The sequence below is a fragment of the Poecilia mexicana genome, unplaced genomic scaffold (assembly GCF_051168715.1).
Source record: "Poecilia mexicana isolate PSO_F unplaced genomic scaffold, ASM5116871v1 scaffold_13, whole genome shotgun sequence".
NCBI classification, from domain to species: Eukaryota; Metazoa; Chordata; class Actinopteri; order Cyprinodontiformes; family Poeciliidae; genus Poecilia; species Poecilia mexicana.
The window spans coordinates 1,748,384-1,769,751 of NW_028263382.1; the positions used below are offsets into that span (position 1 = coordinate 1,748,384).

General features: G+C 38.1%; 1 protein-coding gene and 1 long non-coding RNA gene across 3 annotated transcripts in view; one reads left to right on the plus strand and one right to left on the minus strand.

The window, feature by feature from the left end:
* Positions 1–2,526, minus strand: part of bcas3 (BCAS3 microtubule associated cell migration factor) — a 357,170-nt gene extending 354,644 nt beyond the window's left edge. The window contains exons 1-2 of one of the 2 annotated variants that reach the window (XM_088011438.1): positions 2,390–2,526; positions 805–899 (exon numbers count right to left, since the gene is read on the minus strand). In XM_088011438.1, coding sequence (XP_087867564.1) covers positions 805–875 — 71 coding nt within the window. In that variant the 5' untranslated portion in view covers positions 876–899; positions 2,390–2,526. Of the gene's footprint in view, positions 1–804; positions 900–2,359 lie in introns of both variants that reach the window. The other variant, XM_088011439.1, reaches the window with a different exon arrangement.
* Positions 1–21,368, plus strand: part of LOC148155655 (uncharacterized) — a 233,950-nt gene that overhangs the window by 111,022 nt on the left and 101,560 nt on the right. The gene's annotated exons all lie outside the window — the stretch shown is intronic.

Sequence of the window (21,368 nt, forward strand, 5' to 3'; positions counted from 1 at the left end):
TCCAATTTCACTTGGTTTAGATAAAAATCTACAACTAATTATGCATTAAGTTGTTGCAATTAAATAACACAACTCAATTGCAATTATTTCAATTAAAATTGAAACAATTTCAATGGCATTATTGTGCTATCCTTACCACAGCTATGCAATTTATTTTCATAATGTAATTTCTTTTTCTTTCTGCCTTATATAGAACAATCCAGGAAAGACACCTATTAGAGGACGCTAAAGACTTGAGATTTGGGCAACATAGCAACTGTGAACTTAACAGACACCAAATGTTTCCTATAGTTTGTACTTAGTTACTTTGTTGTGGACCTGTGATTGAACATCACAGAGTTGCAGGTAGGGCAGCGCAACACAATGCATATGTATCATGCCAGCAATATCACCATACACAGTAATGGCTAGTGGAATTACTTCCATGCCAGTAATGCTGTGGATGATTGTTGATTATTGCTGCTGAAAATGTTATAAAGTGGATTAAGAGGTTTTGGGAAAGTTATTAATAAACTGCAACTGTTTCATTACTGACTAGAAGATACAACCAGATGCAACGTTTTCAATAACCCCATGTTCTGAAATTGAAAATAATGAACCCAATTTTTTCCTAGGTAATCTATCTGGTTCTATGTTTGCTAGAACCTACAGCAAAAAAAAGACTAATACTATATATTTGCTTAGTTATTATGTCATAACAATATCACTTATATTATTGCACTTTATGTGTATATATCATCCAATCCCAGTGGCAGCATCTTGATTGTTAAATGAATACTGAGATAAAAAGGTTTTTGTTCTTACGTAGCAGCTTGAGCTCGGACCAAAACTCCCCCGGCACAGCGGCTCGGCCTGCGGGGAGAGTCGGACGCCATCCTTCTCCTGCTTCTTCTTTTTACCTAAAGAGAGGACACGGCAACAGCATATACAAAAACATAAATATCTAGTTGGATCAGAAAATTAAAAGCAAATATAAGGATCTGAACATAAGCATGAAGTCATAGCTCTTTTTGAGCAAAAGAATAAATGGAAAAAAATAACTGAAACATTTCCATTTTTAGGTTTGTTAAGATTACTAGACTTATTTCCATCTGCAAAATGTCAGGATCATGAAAGATTTTCTTCAAAATTTCTTGAAATTAAGAAGTTTAAATACTCAATGTTAAAAAGTTCAATCAGAAACTTTATTTATTATGGAGAAAGACATGTTAGGCTCAGAATGTATGAAGAAACAGGAAGGTAGCCAAATTAAAAACTGAAATGAGGAGAGACATCACAACATCACACTGCAAACATGGTAGGAGATTTGGACAACTGTCTCCTGAACTACGAAATGGACTATGGACTTGAGAAATGGAACATTCTGTTATAAATCACTGCTCTACATCAGAAGAGGAAACGTTTTTGGACCAAGATGCGTTCACCCAGGCACATAAAGGAACAAAACTCTACAGTTAAACTTCAATTTTTAGCAGTTTCATTATTAACTTAAAGGAATATAGGTTTGATAATAACAAAAATTATTTCTCACAATGATAAAGCATCTTCCCACAAAGCAAATAGCTTATTGTAGGTCTTGCTTTAGGACATAGTACAGTATCAGCAGAATGACACAGTATACAAACATCGTAGATTTCAGTGGTAGAAAATGCCGCACTATGGACTAATATGAGGGACTTAGAACACAACAATCTAAACTTTTTACCTTTATCTTAGGAAAAAAAATAAACTGATAAACAGCTGGATTTATTTTCTTAGCATAAGAACCAGAACCAGATGTCAAACAAAAACGGTTTGTGATGATGTAAACATCTTGCAAAGAAGCAGATTCCATATTCATTAGAAGGTCAGTCAGAGCTGAACAAACAGTTCGTTATCAACATGACCAACCAACAAAGCGACATGCAGAGGTCAGGCGGACAACTGGGGTCCAAACACCACGAACACCAACACTGGTTGTCTTCATTGGCTGAACGTCACAGAAAATGAAGACAAACTAGGGTAGAAAGACCAGTCTGAGTGTGGACTACATGAATGGAGCAGTAACACAACACTATCAGCGACAGGCAGGCAGACTCCTGAGATGAAATTCCCCCAACATCACATTCACAGGTTTGCTTCTCTCAGCCCCTGGTGTTCCCCACCTCAATGTGTCTCCCTCTCGCCCCACCTCAAACCATCAAACACAAAAGGCGAACTAAGACAACTGTCAACACATCACCCTAATTAGGTAACGATGAACTTCTATTGGTAGCCCCCAAAAGCTATTGTAGCTAGCCAAATAGCTAGCTGGTAAATTTCTCTTCAGCGATGAACGCCATAGTAACAATCTGGGACTATTACACACTTGTTAGTTTACCTATACTGCCAGGCCAATGCAGTTACTAACCGAAGCGGGAAACGCTGACTGTCAGCCTCTTTCAGCTCGAACTAGAGCTGAATAGGAGAAGAGAAGAGCTCCACAGTAAACAGTCAAAACACAAACAGACTAGAACAGCGGAACTGCGTGGTGCAATTGAAAGCCAATCAGAGCAATGGAATGGTGCTGTCAGGCCAATCAAGCTTCAGTAAAGGCGGGACTTCTGATTTCGTCATAAAAGAAATTTGGTAAATAAATTCTTCTAGAAATATGTGTAGTGAGACAGCAAAAAATGTCTAGAACAACTTGTAACATATTTACTAAACCGATGTAGAATAGAATAGTGAGTGCAGAAAAAAGAAGGGTGAATGACAGCATTTACACCTTCCTCCTGGGTCTGAACGATTGTTTTGACAGGGAGCGGTGCGTTTCTAGATAGCAATAGCAACCCTGGGAATAGGTGGAGGAGCTTTTTTTTTTTTTTTTTTTTTTCACTATGTATCTTGATCTCATTCTACACTATCATGATATAGTGACAGTTTTAACATGTAAAAAACATGTTTTTTATAAAGGTTACATACTGCATTGATCTTATTTTTTGATAACTGTGATTTATTGGCATGATTGGATCAAAATTATTTTTTTGTATAGTGCCTTGATGTGTTGTGAGATGACTATATAAATAAACTGAATTGGACTGCACAAAAATGTTAAACATCATGTTATGATCGGGACATAAAATCCACACAGTCTCTGTCTGTTATAGTTTTATGAATACTAGTCTGATGATGTATTATAGAAAAATAGATGAAGGAGTGACTTTGTACCCTGGTATTCTTAAACAGGAAGTCCTACACACATATACAGAATAAATACAAAAAACTTCTGTCCAAAACATAAAAATTTAATACAACACATCAAGACACTTCAGTCAATAAACTCTAGCTAACTAACCTAGTAACGTTCAACTAAACTACTGAATTAAGAGGGATATATATATATATATATATATATATATATATATATATATATATTTTTTTATTATTATTTTTTTTAGCAGTGTGTGTATATATATATATATATATATATATATATATATATATATATATATATATATATATATATATATATAAATATATATACACACACTGCTCAAAAAAATAAAGGGAACACTCAAATAATACATCCTAGATCTGAATGAATGAAATATTCGGTAACACTTTATTTGAAGGGGGTTGAATAAGACTGTCATGACACTGTCATAAACATGACATAACACCTGTCATGAACATGAATAAGCCTTCATGAATATTTATGACTGTTGTCATAAAGAGTCATTCGGTAAATTATGACACTTTTAATACAAAGTTGACATGATTCAAAATGTCTTTGTTATGACAACTTGACATTAACCAGGAAATCATTACTGTTTAAACTTTACCTTTAATAACATAAAGTTACCTAATTTTTAAAGTGCAATCAATAATACTTTTATAATAAATTTATATCAGTAATGATTTCTTGGTTAATGTCAAGTTGTCATAACAAAGACATTTTAAATAAAGTCAACTCTGTATTAAAAGTGTCATAATTTACCGAATGACGCTTTATGACCACAGTCATAAATATTCATGAAGGCTTATTCATGTTCATGACATGTGTTTATGACAGTGTCATGTCAGTCTTATTCAACCCCCTTCAAATAAAGTGTTACCAAATATTCTCATTGAATACTTTGTTCTGTACAAAGTTGAATGTGCTTACAACAAAATCACACAAAAATCATCAATGGAATATATTCCATTGTCTCATTCATTTTTAGGAGTGAAGTGTTTATCAATGTTTTCATTCAAAAATGTGAACATAGCTGCACAGGGGGCATTATTGTGTGAGTGAGAAAAAAATCACCCATAAAATGGTTAAAGGGTAGAAGAACTATTGTGCTTTGTGTTTTAAGACATGTTTTTATGTATGTTTAAACTCTTCTGGTTTTTGGTGTGACACCATGGTAGCCTTTTTTAATAGTATGACAAACCCTGCTACATGAAGCCAGGCAGTCTGACACCATGGCACACATTACAGCTGCCACTTTGAACGAAAACAATCAAAGAGCAATGTGCATGCTCTGCATGTTCTTTCATTCTTGTGTTTTATTTGTTAATTTAAAAAATATCAATGTACATAATAAAATAAAATAATGATAGCTACTGCAGTGTACACAGAGCATTACAAGAACAAAGAACTGTGTTCTGCCAGGTCAGCATACGCTTTCAGATCGTCATACGCTTAGCACAAACTCATGGCTATATCTGTCAGACACGTCATTACCGTATGGTTTTATTTAATCAGCAACATAAAATCATGACATAGATCGTCATGCACTTTGTTATTAATGACATCCGGACTTAACAGTTAAGTAGGTTAATGAGTTTTACACAAGCTGTGTTGTAGCTGACTGTAGCTGCAGCCAGACCCTGCTTTAAATACACTTTGAAACCACGACAACGCATGTATATCTATATAGTTATCATTGAAAAAAGTTTAATGACTTATTTTCGTCATAACTTGTTGCATATGGTGAACTGACAACTCCTTTGATGGTCGGACTTCTTAATGCGCAGGTATGGTACTCACTGCATGTACGCTATTCTGACAGCATATGGTAATCTGATAGAACAACGGCTCACAGTGACACTCCAGTCCTATCTTCTATGTAAAGACCCGTTCAGAAAAATCGGACTGTTCCTGAATGTCACAGCACTATATTGCAGACTTTTGGACACAGCTTGTCCCATATATGCGACAAGAACTTTTTTTCATCACAAATAATGTGTCTCTGTACAGCTAGCTTTGCTAACATCACGTCTTCGGAGCTTACCTTTCTTTGAGCTACTTTTCTAAGTGACGAAAAAAGTTAGACGTTGTCCCCACCGTCTGTGAAAGTGAACCGCTGCTGAGTTAGCTGCGGCGGATTTCTTATGATTTATGCAGCGCTATTCCATTTCTGACGATTAGACATCTGCCGCTCAGAGAAAACAACCGCGCATGTCTCAGAGCATCGCGTGCAGGTGAAAGGTGGGGAGGGGAAGGGGGAGTAACAGAAACACGTAATTGCTTGGATTTTAATCGGTGCGTTTTGCATCCAGTGAAAACAAAGATGTTAGCAAATAAACTAGACAGTATGCTGTACTTTTAGTGATATTTTCACAGTTGCGGTCTTGACTGGTCTTGAAATAAAATGCCGAGTCCTCAGCGCCCGGGTCCGAGACGAGACCATCAATAAATGGTCTCGAGACCAAGACCGATCTCGAGTACTACAACACTGCAAATCACATCCTATGTAAAAGTTGCATATTGGACCTTTGAAGTTCTCCAAAGTTTAGGTCATGACAGTAGTTTTAACAGATTTGATAAGATGAGGTAAAATGTTCCATAGGCCAGGAGTAGAAACTGCAAAAGAACTTCTTTGGCCCCATCCACGCAGAGATGATTTTATGTGTATCTGCACCTGTTTTTATCGTGTAGACTGTGCATCCACATGGATTTGATGTTTTAGGAAACCAGAAACGATCATTTTTTAAATCTGGTTCCAGATTGGATACATAATAGATCACCGGTTTCACGTTTTCGTGTGGCCACGTGAGCCGCATCTATTTTTAAAGAATGACATTGAAGCTCCATCTCTCTCAATCACAAGATTCTTGTCCAAATGGGCAGAATCTAGTTTCTACTGTGCATGTAACCTACTGAGCTCTTAGTTGTGGTCTTTATACATGTTCTCTGCATACACTTTCTGCTTTTAAGCAAGCAACCAAAGTTGTTTTGTACCATATTATCTTGCATCTGATTGTGCTGATTTCCCTATTTCCAATCTCTCATATCACATGGACACTGCTTGGTTTCTTTTTAACTGTGGACCAAACTGCTACTGCAATCTTTGCTTTGCATCATGTCACTAAGCTGTTCCTGTTCCATAATTTTATATTACCTTTTGTCATTCATTGGAGTCATGATTGTGTGACCAAGGATCATGATGATAATATTGGTGGGTTCATTTCAACCCTTCATTCTGTGTTAGAATTTTTCAGTGTTTAACCCTAAACTCATAATTATTGGAATCATCCTAAAATTAGAGGCGACACAGGGACATGATTAGCTTGATTGGTATAGATGTGATGCAAGGATCAGTTTAAATATAATTGTTTGTTCACAGTCATCACTGAATGATAAGATCTCCAGAGTGGTGTATGCAGAGATGTTCAGTTTCCTCCCAAAAATGCACCTGTTTGCTTTTTACTTCCAATGTTTGTGTTCCTGCAATGGCAGTCTGTGCATATAGTTTTCAAATGAGCCATACACTATTGGCTGTTGTAGTTAAACAGGGTTCTGCTCTCACTACATTAACTACATTGCAGACAGTCAAGCATCACCTCTTCCTTGACATCATGAATGGCTCAATTAAATCACTGACCAACATTTATGTTGATCTTGCAACAAGCACACACCCACACACACAAACATAGAGGGACAATGTCACAGAGAGAGGAAACCATTCAGGATGAGCTGTTGTGATGTAATTACTTTTCATTTGATGTGAAAAATTATTCAAAGTCAATGAGTCGGAAAGTGTTGTGCAGTCTGTCACAGGAACTGGCATTGTTTACTTCCCCTCCAGCACATCATTTGCTCTATCTCACAGTCACAATTATTCTCTCTGTCTTACTGTCATACACACTGCACTACAGTGTATCACATGCCTCATTTAACTAGCCTCCATTGCAATGCATGCATTTGTCCAATCCCTCATGTTTCTGCTGCTCCATTGTGGGTTTTTTTTTTGTCTTTTTTTTGACTATTTGTTTTCATTTACATGAAAGTTGATGTTTGGAAAATTCTGTTTGATGATAAATGTATGTGCTGCTGAGCAGTGCTGGTCCAACACTGTGTTGCATATGGTTGTGTATTTAAACCCAGTATGAGCAAGTAATATGTTAGAAAATACCTTGTTAATAAAGTACAACTATTTTTAAAAAAAAGCTATTTTTATATTGGCAAGTGTTTTCTTTATTGTGAAAAAGTAGTTGTCCCCTCACAGGCTACCTAAAATGCTACTCAAAAGATATCAATATACTGTGATATTAAGAACGTATTTCATACAGCTTTCTGATGTTTTTTGCTTTTTTCTGACAAATAAAGAAATTATAAGAGAAACATAACCAAATGCAAAAGGCTTTTTCTGAAAATGATTTTGTTTATTAAGCAAAACAAGTATCCAAACCAGCCTGGCCATATGTGAAAAGATGGCTCCTAGACCTACTACATGCTTCTACCACACTACAGGGCAACAATTGCCAATAAACATTATGAATGGTTGTTGTGGAGCAATTTGGACCCACTTTTCTTTGAAGAATTTTTTAAACTGATCCACACTACAGGACTCTTCCTTGGCACAGTATCAATTCAATTAAAAAATACTTAATTGATCCCAAAGAGAAACTAAAGGCCTCATAAAGGCCATGGCATACTATCTGGATCGTATTTAAGTCTAAGCTGATTGTGTTTTGTACGTTAAGGGTAGGATCAAAACGCAGACAGGAACTTGGAATGAGCATGGTGGAGATTCAATAAATAAAAGGTAGTTTTGTCAGCATCTGTTTCACTGTCTCTGTAGTTTAATTGTTGAAGGATTTAATAAACATTGAAAATGTAAAAAAAAATAATAAAAGGGAAAACTTACAGATGAAGAACAGAACATGAAGCACATGCAGCGATGTGAGAAACAAGCAAAGAACAATGACAATCTGAGCTGCTACACTGCTGTGAGAGTGGAGCATGATATGGGATGCAGGCGAGTTGATTAATGGGATTAGGAACAGCTGTGGAAGAGAGCAAACAGACAGATGGAAGATGACTAATTGACACGAAAAAAGCTGAATCAGACAAAAACACAGGTAAAGACTGAGCTAAGAGAAATAAATCCAAATCTACAAATAATACAACACAAGAATAAGAAACTGAACATAAAGGGAGGAATCAATGTCAATACCTTTCTAGCAATAATGACCACAAATCAATTAATTAAGTAATTAAGACATTTTAAATAATAATAAAGAGCTCAGAAATGAGCCAAGCAATAACACAAATGCATACAAAGCCCTATCGCTCAAGGATCATAGCAAAACTTAGACTAGGTCATTCCAAAACTGGTGTGTATTAGATCATGGTTCCACCGGATAGTCCAGGTGTGCTTAATTTTAGGGAAACAACCAATCAGAGCCAGGAGGCTGGTCTCAGCATTGTCAATCACAATGTCATGTGGTACTGCTCATCCCCTTCTCCTCATTGCTCTCTGCTACAGCTTTTCCATCTGCAAATCCGGTATGAATGCTCAGGCTAGTTAGCATAGCCACCAATGACAGGGGATGAACAAATTGGGATGAACATGAGATTTTAGTTGCATAGAAGAAGGCTTCATGACATAAAAAACTCCTCTTCGAATAATTCCTTTCAGTAATTTAGGCACAAGTGACGTAGGTCTTTTCCTGCATGATGAAGCAGCGTTTCACAAAACTAAAGAGATACCAGAGCGGGTGAAAGATCAGAATACTGAAGTCTAAAACCTGTAGCCAGGACAGTCCCCAAATCACCACATTGAGAACCTGTGGCCAGGGAGATAAACAGAGCAGGAATCACCAGATTGAACAACAGAGACTCTGGCTCTCTGTGTCACACTCTGCTATAAGCTCACACCTACGGGATGGCTTCATGTGTTTTGTTTTATGGGTTGGAAAATACTGGTGTCAAAACGTTAGGAGCAATGTGTTTTGTCTTCTGTGGTAAAGGTGTCATACTGTTGTACTGTTGTTTTGGAGCAGATGTTAGGATCACCCTAGAGGTGACTGTGTGCAAGAAATCTGATAAAATAATAGCTCTTGTGTTGACCTTAGATTATTGTGGGATATGAAAACCCTGATATGCTCCTGCAGAGTTTTCCGTTGTCCACTTGAGGGCAGTATGATCCCAATCCTGAAACTTTGAGGGCATCCTCCCTCTTTGTTCTCCTGCCGATTTCTCCTCCTCTGCTACCCCTGCGCCCCTACCCCCACCCACCCAAAACAACATCTATGAGGAGAGAAAAAGACAGAAAAAAATGTATCCTCGGGTTAAAATAAATAGCCTTTCACAGTTAATTTAATTGACTATTTTGTACACAATCGAGGTAATTCCGCCTCGGCTGCAACAGCAAACAAGAATAGCATTGCCTCGGCAATCAGTTACCAAGCAAACACACAGAGAGAGGCTTTAATCTGCTTTTTATCGCAGAGGAGGCATGGCTGAAGTTTGCTGAGACATTGCAAGCCACTGTCTTTTTTTAATTTTTGTAACATCCTAGAAGAAAATTACTATCATTGCTGCAAGAAAACAAAACAAAAACATGTTATAATGTGTTCAGTAACAGCAGTTATAAAAAAAAACTCCAAATGGCTACTTTACAGTGAATCTGCAGATCAGATTTATTGACACATGTTTCTAATTTTGAAGCTAGTTTGAACATTTAGAAAGCACAGGGTCTAGTATTTCATGGCAACAAAATAAAACAGGAAAGTAAAGACAAGACATGTAAAATTACCCATCAAATAAGTATATATAGATGATCAAGAATTGGGAAAATCTGCAGATTTTGTTTGTGCAGTTCCATGGGTTCAGATTTAAGGTCATTCTCAGGAATTGCTCCTTCTCCTCAACTCTCTAACTTCTTAATCATTTTTCTCTCCTGCTGGCCAGCTGCAGGTGTGGGAGTACATCTCTCTCTTTCTGTGTGTGTGAGTGAGTGTGTGTCTGTCCCTCAGTGTATGCCAGTGTAACAGAGAGCATGTCCGTCTGAGGTGTTGCTGTTCTCGCCTGTCCTGCTACCTCCAGCTGCGTGTCTACCGCCCCCCGCAGGCCAGTCGAGGTTACCCCACGCTGACCTGTTTAATTGTCTGCCTGTCCCAGGGCCCACCAGTGAGTGCATGCGCGTGCTCCCGCTGTGCCAAGGAGGACGAGGGCGACAACATACATGTACGCGCACAAATACACACACATATGCATACAGAACAGGCCCAAGGAGTAAGAGCATTAAAACACGAAGCCACACAGCGGCTCAGTCAGATACTGTCAGACACACATTGTAAGTGTGTGTCCCATTAAAATGTGCTTATAGCAAGGAGCTTCTCTCAGTCAGTGTGTTGTTTTAAAGCGTCTGAAACAAGCACACACACATCCCTTCGACAAATTCAGAGGCTGTGACTTCACACCAAGAGCCAGAGAATATACTGTAGTACTTGTATATTCACTTATTACCATTCGGTCTACAAAAATACAAATGGTAATTTTTTTCCACATTATTACTCATCACTAATCACTTCAGCCAAACTTAGCAATCAACAGCATTACATTTAAAACGTGACTGTAACCCGGTCAGTGAGCAAGACATGCCATTTAAAAGAATAAGCTTACTTTTTCAAATAGATATTTGGACACTCTGAGAAAGGTGGTTGTAGTTTTTTTTTTTTTCTAATTGAGAGTTTTAAGAGTCATACGGAAAAAAACAACCAAGTATTTGCACCAAACAGGTTAAAATACATCAATGACTGACTGCACTGCAAGAACTTCTCTCAAGATGGATGAACTTTCTTCCCCTCTGAAGCCAGAGTAAAATGCTCCTCCTGTATTTTGACACACAGCATCTCGCATCACATTCACAGTATGTACAAAGTGTTTACTATGTATGCTGAAAGGTGTACAATACAACAGGTGATAGAAAACAGATAGGCACATTTTGTAAAATGGAATTATAATCCTTGAGGTTGCACCTAATCTAAACCCAACTACAGTGTAGGAAGGGCAGACTAAAAGCCTTTTTCACTAGCGTCTAGCAGCATGGCTACACTTATCTTAACTCTACTCTGCAGTGTTCATTACAACCGTTCTAGAGGTTGGGGTTGTCATATAGGTGGTTGATCCCAGAGTCCGAAAAGTAGTGCAACATAATTTATGCATGAGACACAAAATGGTGGATATGAAAACTATGTTGAAGCTCCAAAATGGACTGCAAATACTTTCAGTTGCTCTTGTTAAAATGTCAGGTTACTGTAAGAGAGTAACTCTTGTGACACATCAAGTGACTCCAACTCTAACTTCCAAGAACATCATAAACTGATCTGTACATTAAGAAGATTTATGCAAGAACAGAGCTAATATGTGCTGCTAAAACAATGGACTTGATAAACGTATCATTATCAAATATGAGCCTTTGCTCTTCAGTAGAATGCAGTTGTTTGTTAACAAGGTGGAGAGATTTTCTTGAAGAAGTAGCTGTTGCTGCCTGTAAATATAGAAAGAGTAAAAAGACAATTTCCAAACTATTTGAAGCCCATCACTCTATAATGAAAAATATTTTTCACAAGTGGAAAACTTAAAAGCAAATTCACCTCAAGGTCAGACTGAGCAATACTCAGAGAAGCTATGAAAAACCCAGCAGCTGTATCTTAGCCACTAAAGTTCTCAGTTGGTATGTAAAATAATGAAGTCCATGACAGGGAAGCAGAAAAAAAAAATGTGGCTTGTTTGGTACGGCTGGTAGAAAAAGGTTTTTCGTTCTTAACAAAAAAAAAAAAAAAAAAAAAAAAAAAAAAAAAAAAAAAAAAAAAATATATATATATATATATATATATATATATATATATATATATATATATATATAAAAGTATACATAAAAAAAAGTATATATAAAAAAGTTATACAAAAACATGCCTGTGTGATTTGTAAAGTTGCTTCTTCTCCCTAAACCACTATCAGAATCAACTTTATTGACCCAGATTGTGTGCACAGTACCAGTACTTTTATTTGGTATTACAGCAGAGTAGCTATCATGCTCAGTCAGGTGTTCAATGTGTCCATCAGAGTGGGTGTCTGAGGGAAGAAACTGCATCCATGGTGAGTGATATTTGATAATGGTACAGAAGAAGAAACAGAAGAAGCTGCATTGCTTTGTTGCTTCTAATGAAGCACTCTTGTAAAGAAGAGTGTGTCAAAGATCTCCCAAAACCAGGCAGATTATGGCAGCTTTCAACCTATTTCTCCTAAAATCATGGAATACTTATTTTTTTATGAATAACTTTTTGATTGCCATCCTTTTGTTTCAATAAATAGTGACAATGTGAAATCTGCATTCAACAAATTAATACCTGGTACAGACAAGATCTTTTTCATTATTCCCCTACGGATTAAATATGTTTTGTTCCAAACATTTTTAAGTTGAACATGTCAGACTTGTCAGTAAGTTGGTGCCTTCTTCATCAAAGAAATTTGTGGTCCCCTTGATACGTTATGCGGTCCATGTCAACGTTGCTGAGATTAGATCAAAGCTCCCATCAAGTCATCTCCAGACACAGCCATGCCAATCCAATCACTTTCCCATTTCAGATTTCTGCTGAGCTGTACCTGGCAGTCTGAACTAAATCATGAGCTGATGTCATGTGCATACTTGATAAATCAGAAAGTTTGGGAACTTTCCTATTGAACCTGGACTCAACAGGGACTTGGTGCCACAGCAAACACAGCTGACTTAGCAGCAAATCACAAGAAAAAATATGGAGCAGAATAATATGAAATCCATACTCAGTGTCACGGCAGAGTACTGGATACTTTTCAGCATGACTATAGAGTGAGGGCTGAGAGGGGTTTCATAGTGTGCTTCTAGTCGCGGATCATAGATGCTCAGCCACCCCGGGGCAACACAGGGCACCAGGATGAACTACAAGACCAAGGCAGCCAGGGTTGATGTGTATCTTAGTTCTGTGTGTGTGAGAGTGTGAGACCTATGCGTGCATGAGTGTGTGAGGGCTATTAGTGGGAGGTGTGTGACTTGGGGGTGGTGGTCGTTGTTGCAGTAGGGTGGATACTGAGAGATGCTGTGCATGTCTGCGGGTGTGTGTGTGTGTTGTGTGTGTGTGTGGGTGTGTGCGTGTGTGCGTGCACAAGTGCACTTCGATGCCAGCCCCCGGGCCGGCCCCATAGTAATTACACACTCCAGTGGCTGGACTGCGAGGGAAATTGAAGGCCTGGGCAGGAGGCCCCAGCTGCCTCACGCTCCCTCTCCATCAGCCTGCTGCTGATTGAGCTAGTCCAACACACACACAAACACACGCACGCCCACGCACACACACACACACACACACACACACACACACACACACCCCCACACACACACACACACACACACACACACACACACACACACACACACACACACATGCACACACGCAGGCTGCAAGACAGACCAATAGATAGATAGATAGATAGATAGATAGATAGATAGATAGATAGATAGATAGATAGATAGATAGATAGATAGATAGATAGATAGATAGATAGATAGATAGATAGATAGATAGATAGATAGATAGATAGATAGATAGTTTGGGTGCGCTCTGGTTCAATTTTGCATACGCAAACACTGCCTCACTCTTTATTTCACACACACATGCACTCTGCAATCCTCAGAGGAAATTCTGCTTTGTGTTGTGGTAATGAGATTCTCACACACTCTGCCTTATTTACCAGCCCAGGCCGAGAAGGGGTGGGATTGACTGAGAGGTTGGTGTTCATATGTCTGCATGTGTGTTCTCACCTGGTGTGTGTGCATGTGCCTGTGTGTGTGTGTGTCAGCAGAAGTGTTTGAAGGGACGGCTATAGGCAGATCCTGACATCTTGTCCTTTCGATCATGATATCCTCGTATCAAAATACGTCCTCCTCCTTCCATCAATCAGACTGGAAAGATTCAGGTGGTGTACTTAAAAAAAAAGATCTGATATGATGCTCTGATATGATGCCTTGAAATAAATCACTGATAGAAAAGAAAAGCACATGGCATTCATTGATTACCTTTTTCTTTGGAGAGGCGTGTCCATTTCCATCGTGTGTGTGCTGAAAAGCCCTGGCCTGCAGCCAAGCACTGTCAATCCTGATCAAGGTGCTTGGCCATGGTGCAGGCGAAGAGGAGGGGATCCATTCAGGCTGATTTGTTTCAAAGCCAAATTGGCATTTGTTTCTGATCGATGTCTTGCCTTGCTTTTCACACATCCAACAATGCTCACAAACACGACTATTCAGAGCTACATTTGTGAACGCTTGGAAACCACATATTACACACAGATCAGATGAACTGTTATTAATGAGCTCATGCTCTCATTAGGCAGAATATAAAGCTGTTCTCTTCAAGTTTATTATTCCTGTACATATTTTTATGACATCAGAGCTGATTTTTGTGTGAATGGTTCCCTGGATGAACCCCTTCCTCTGTGACCCGGCAAATATCTGAAGTGTCCCAAAAACCATAAAGGCATCTCATAAAGTGGGCCACTTACTCTCACATGAACAAGTCATGTCAAAGGCAGAGACTTAATCTGACTTTCTGATGTAATTATGTAATGCATAATGCTTTCACGTTGCTTTTTACTGAAGTACTGTATGACATTTTGGACTTAAGAACAATTATTGCAAATCTATATCTTTCTTTTAAAAGAATTACAAAATCAAAATTTATGTTTAACATATGTTTTATGTTTGTATGATGTCAAAGAAAGTATTTATTTTTTTGCAAACTTCTCTACAAATGCTTCCAAAATGCAAAAATCAAAGTATGGATTTTCACACCTCATAACTGATACACTGGAAATTAAAAATCATTTTCTATTCAATGCAAAGGACGCAATTTTAAGTGTTTATTCAAAAGAAAACATGAACAGAGACCATGTTAAACATGCTGAGCTGGTTGTAAAAGTGACAAGTTGCAAAAATGAAGACATAAATTACAGGCAAACAAGCACACAAACACACTCACATAAGCACACACAGTTGTGTTTTCATGTGTTTGAGGAGTTTATATTGAATACCATTCATTTTCTACAACCTAACCCTAACCATCACATACCTGACCTCTAACCCAAAACTCTCAAGGGGTTCCATGCAGAATGACCCTGGGCCGGGCTAACCCAGAACTTTCTTGCCATAAGGCAATGGTGCTACCATGCAGCCCCATTTGTAAACATCTCATTTGAATTTAAGGGCTCTTGGGCTGTAAAGTTCCAACTCCTAGGATAATATAGGGCATTACATCATATAAGCCAGTTCCAGTTTGGGGTTTGTGTAAATGAAAAATACAAGGAGAAAAAAAAAACTGCTAGTCTCATTTTATAGCAGCACATGTCACTTAATCTGAGTATACTACAGTGATAAAGTCACTTCATTCCACTCTGCACCTCTTCTACTCCCTCTCCTGCCTCTTTACATGCAGCAGTGTTGCTGGTGGTGGTGCAGGGTGGAGGGTGGACGGTGTGCTGTATGCATGGATGAGGCAGATTGTGTTTGTGTGTCAGAGGCCACGGTGTTCGGCGAGGACGAGACGGAGGCTGTCTCTTTGAGGATTCGGCCCGCTCGCCTCGCCTCGTCTCGCCTGCCTGGCTCTTTGAAGCTGTTCGATGACCGCACAGGGCACATCACTGCAGGTGGAGGGGGAGAGGGGAGAGCGGGTGGTGGTGGCGGCGGTGCTGCTGTTGGTGGGGTATGGAAGCTTGTCATTTGTATACAGCTGTTCCTTTCATCTTGTGGTGCTCCCTTCCTCCTCCCACCCCTCTATCTCTTCCTCTACTTTCTCTGTTACTGCCGTGTTGCTGTTGCTTCGCTCTTCCATAAAGATGCCTTTAAGCTCTTCATGCTGCTCTCAGGCGCCCATGCCTGCAGCCAGACAAGTTGGAGGAGGCAGCAGGAAGCAGAAATAATCTTGAAAGTTTCTCATACAATGGGTATCATCAAGATCAAACGAGTGTTGTTATGAAGACTGATCTATTTCTTCAGCACTGTCCCTTTCACTCTGATGTTTTCAGGATTCCTCGTGTACCACACTGTGAATAGGTTCACTTTTTATTGAGAATTTAGAGCCACAACAGACGGCTTTGATTCGATTGTTCTATTATGTTGACAACCCTACCGAATAGAACTAGACAACCAGGTTCAGTTACTTTTCCAGTTGCTCTAATTCTGCACCATAAACAGTTTAAAAATTTAGTTGAGAAGCAAAAAGGAGCTGCTGTTGTATCTGTTCACCTGGTTGATAAAAACATTATTTAAAAAAATAATATGTCATGAGGAGTTTCCTTTGTCTGATTAAAAGCATCACTAGAAAACAATGATCTTTAAGCAATGATTATAGCTGGAGTATGTAACTTTTATAAAAATATATGTATATTTTACATATTTGTTAAAACTGTCACTATGTCATGACAGTATGATAGGAGACATATAATCTGAAAAAAAAAATCAATCTCCCCCACTTCTTCTCTACGGTCCAACTGTTATCTGCAGAAATAACCTGTTATATCAGAAACAACATGACATCGCTAAGACCCACCTCCTGGCTCTGATTGGTTGTTTTTGACTGAGAGCTGTGTTCTTCAGATTGCAAAAGTAGCACTGGGAGGAGGTGGAACTCGATCTTTTATCTGTTCCTGTTAGACGCACAACAGTTTTAACTGTTTTAACATGGTGACAGTTTTAACAACTGTGTACAAAACATATTTTTATTAAAGTTACATTTGCACATGTAAACATACTTTTCATTAAGCTCCAATTTCTGTTTTCAAAAGTAGTTTTTTATTAGTCTGATGTAATATTCCATTTCAACAATATGTAATTTTTCACTTACATCATTTTAAATGTAAGTGAAAAATCACCATAATTAACAGTTTCAGCTTTTATTTGTTGTACACTTTTAGCTGAAAATGAAAACACTACATGTACCCATATCACTTGTGGAATTTGTAGAAACCAAATATTTACATATGAAAAGCCACATTATCCTTCTTTTTATCAGTGTCTGAAAATGAATCAAACTAAAGTTTTTCAGTATTTCTTTATTTTTTTTTGTCAGGTAGAAACAATTTTCTGTCAAACTGTTTCACATTGCTCCTGGAGCTTTTACCTGCAGACTGCAAAGAGGACCGTCACTGGAGACATGTGGCCCCCAGCTCACCCAGGACACATACAGTCATTCACTTCCCACCACTCAGGAGGTCCGAGTCCCATTGGAGGCCTCTCCAAGGTGTTCCCCTGTCTCTCGCCCGATGACCACTGGAGATAAGGACAGGTGGCAAGCCAGGATTATTCCTGACAGAATTTGTTTCCCGTGTGTCTGGAACATGCTCTCAGCAGGAGAGGAGGGCATGGATAAGCAAAAATAGACAATGGAAAGACAAATGAATGGATTTTTTCTTTTTCATCTTAGTTGTAGTTCTCATTCTTCAAAGTGAGGTTTTATTTAGATATCACACTTAAAAAGACAATTGATGGAATACATTTATCAGAATTTTAATAACAAAATTATCACAGCTGTTTAAACGTGAATGTGATTGTTTGAACAGATGAATGTGGCACTTTCAGACATCTGAAACTTGTATCCTAGAAGATCCACATATATATATATATATATATATATATATATATATATATATATATATATATATATATATATATATATATATATATATATATATATATATAATTTCTGAGTTCTTTACTATTGTTAATTGTTGCTTTCCATTTCAGGTTTTTCGTCTTTGGCTTTTGTGGTTAAATCAGGTCTTATTCATTTATTTTGTCTGTGTTTAGCTTTCTATTTTTTCACGTTTCAATTCCTCTCTGCCTCTGGCCTGTCTACACAAAGATCTAAGAAAACACCAGCCATGGCAATATCATTACAAGCAAAAAACAAAATATAAAAGTGGCGCTAAATAGTTGAGACATAAAAAGAAGTCCTCCAGTAAATGTAAAAATTTCTGACCTGTTTGGTTTTTCTTGCTTTCGTTCATGGCATGCAGATGGCACTGCTTGCAGCAGCTGAAGCTATATTGAATTCTTTCATTTTTCTAACTTTAAAAAGTTTTTATTGCTATGGCTGTCACATATTATTTACACAGCCCTTAACAATTCAAAATTATTAAATAGCTTGTGGCTGATGATGACCCAGCTGGTCAATAAACAGATGGAGGGCCCAAAGCTCGGATGTAAGTTTAATAGTTAGATTTTATAACTGCCATCATCTGTTGGGGCAGCAGCATCAGAGCCAGGGACCTAAAGAGGCTCAACAAATGAGGCTGGTTCTGTTCTGGGGACAACTATGGAACCTCCGGAAATGATGATGCAAAGAAGAATTTTACATAAGATCAAGAAAATTATGGCCAATCCTGACCATCCTCTTCCTGTCTTCAGTCAGAGGACTCTTCAAATTCGTTGTAATATAGTCTGCTACAGGAGATATTTCCTGCCAGTAGCCATCACTGTCTACAATAAGTCTCTGAATTAATATGAGTGGCAGCAATATTTAATTTTCCTTTTGGAAAGCATTCAGCATTCAGTTTCTACGCACCACAAATTTGGAACAAACTTCCAGAAAACTGTAAAACAGCTGAAACACTGGGTGTCTTTAAATCTCAACTTAAAACCCACCTGTTTAGAGTTGCTTATGGCTAAATAAGGGTTAGAGTGCGGGTTTTGATGTCTTCGATGTTTTTAATGTTTTTATCTTTACTTTTTATCTATTCATTAGTTTCTTTTTATTTCTCTTTCTCACTGTCAACGTTTTAATGATGTAAAGCCCCCGGAAAACGTCCCAGTTAAAGGACGTTTAACTAAATTTCTACAGGGTTTAGAGTCCCAGTTGACGGCGTTTCAACTAAAAACCTAGAGGTTGGAGTTCTGGTCAAACAGTGTTTTTGACTAAAGTCCCAGAGGGTTTGAGTCCCAGTTAAACGACGTTTAACTGTAGTCCTAAAAGGGGTGCGGGTTTTAATGTTTTTATCTTTTTTAATCTTTATCAAAATCTCCTTCTCTTTCTCACTGTTCATTCAATGTCACATGCTGTTTTCATTTTAATTATGTGAAGCACTTTGAAATGCCTTGCTGCTGAAATGTGCTATACAAATAAAATTTGATTGATTGATTGATTGATTGATTGATTGATTTTTGAATTTGAATTACCTTAGACTGTGTACTGTATGTGGACATATATATTGTTGCTGTAAATTATATTGACCATCTGAGAATCAAAATGACCACATTAGCAATGTAATGTGACAGTTCTAAAGTCACATTACAGAGATTTCTCAATAAAATTTCAACTGAACAAATGTAGACTGGCCATTGAGAAACTCCCAGGCCGCCTTTACTTTCCTGTCCGCCCCAAACGGATCGATTTTATCGATTTGTATTGCCAATTCTGCTGGGCTTATTTACAAAACACAACAACCAAGGCAAGTTTTCTGACATGCAAATGGAACACGGTTAATTTGGGGGATGACTTGCAATGCAAAATACATTAACCCTCTCAAATGCATGGATTTTCTGAATGTGATCAATCCTTTTCTAGAAAATCATCCCTAACCCTATTATAAAACAAAAATACTTCTACAAACATAGTAAATATCTTTCCCTTTGTCGAATGGAAAATCCAGAACAGTTTTTGAGAAGAAACTTTAAAGTGAGAGGTAGAGACAGCGTGCTCTTTGTAGAACAAAGAGCCTCGGGATCGTCTTCGTTCTACCACTGAGACACTTGACAGTCCCCTCTGTTCTCAGTGTAAGACACACAGACCACATATGCCTTGATGTGTTGCTACATCAATTAGCAGCAATTAACACTAGCCCACTGCACACCTGCGTTTTTCGCTCTGGCATCTGGGTTGAATTATCAGAAGTATGTTGTTGCTTTATCAGAATTAATGCTGGAATATTGAAGCATTACACTGGGGCTTTGTGTGTCCCAAGAGTTTCAATGTGTTTCTACCTCAACATCCTGTGTTTTCTCCTAAACCACAAAGCCTGCACTGCTTGGCTTACCCAGGGTCATCATTCAACACGTTCTATTGTTAATGGGCCAACAAGACATCAGTAAAACATCTTTTCTGTTACATGAGAGAGCTCCAGCACCTTGGTCCTTTATTTCAGCTGTGTTGTTGTAAATGATCGTTTTGCATTGAGTTTTCTGAGTACCCTGGTTGGGTTGAGAGACTGCTCTATACAAATTGACTGAGTGGCTGTTATTTCAGCAGCGACGCCAGCTTCAGCAGACACAGAGCAGTTTATCGATTGACTGCCGCTGAGCATGCAAAGCAGCCCACTGAAGGAGACACATGAAAGTCAGCACAGTGTGCCCAGCAAAGAGAAAGCAGCTAATATAAGGTGTAAGGCAGGTGGACGGGGATGAGAGCACGTTGGAGTGTTAACGTGTAAATCTGGGATTTCAGGCTGCGCTAAGAGAATATTTCCATCTACATGTGTTCTGTGAAACTGCATGCTGCCTTTGCTAAAAAATAGCAAAAACTGATGTTTTCAGTATTTGCCTTTCTGCCTCATTGATATTTCTCAGATATATCAATCTGACATATCCAATATTGACTAATGTCGATATTGGAAAAGACAACCTGAGTAGATACAACAGATTGCTGCTTGTTGAACGACATTAAATGAGGGGGTTATCATGAGAACTTGTGAAGAGCTCTCCAGTTGCTGTCTGCATAATACTTCAACTGGTGAAGCAAGTCTGAACTGTTATAAAGCACAAGATTTGAAGCATGGTACCCTCTACCTATTCTTGAAACTTGTTATTTTAAGCAAGAAAGAGAGGCCTAGGTTTTTATTTGTGTTTGTAAAGTCGACAAATAAGTACTTATCAAGCTGGCTAACAAAGAGTCTAACTTCAAACTCTTTTAAATGGTATTTGCGCATTTCTTTCTAAGTACTGTGAGAATACTACAACTGCCTAATGAAGTCAAAGTTACTGAGGCAGAAACAAAGTGTTAAAACAAAGACTCCAGATCTGCTTCATTTGGTTTACAAGAAAAGGATTACATGAAATCTTTACAAACCAGGTCAAGTTTATCTTTATACTATAGGAATAAAATATTTTATATTG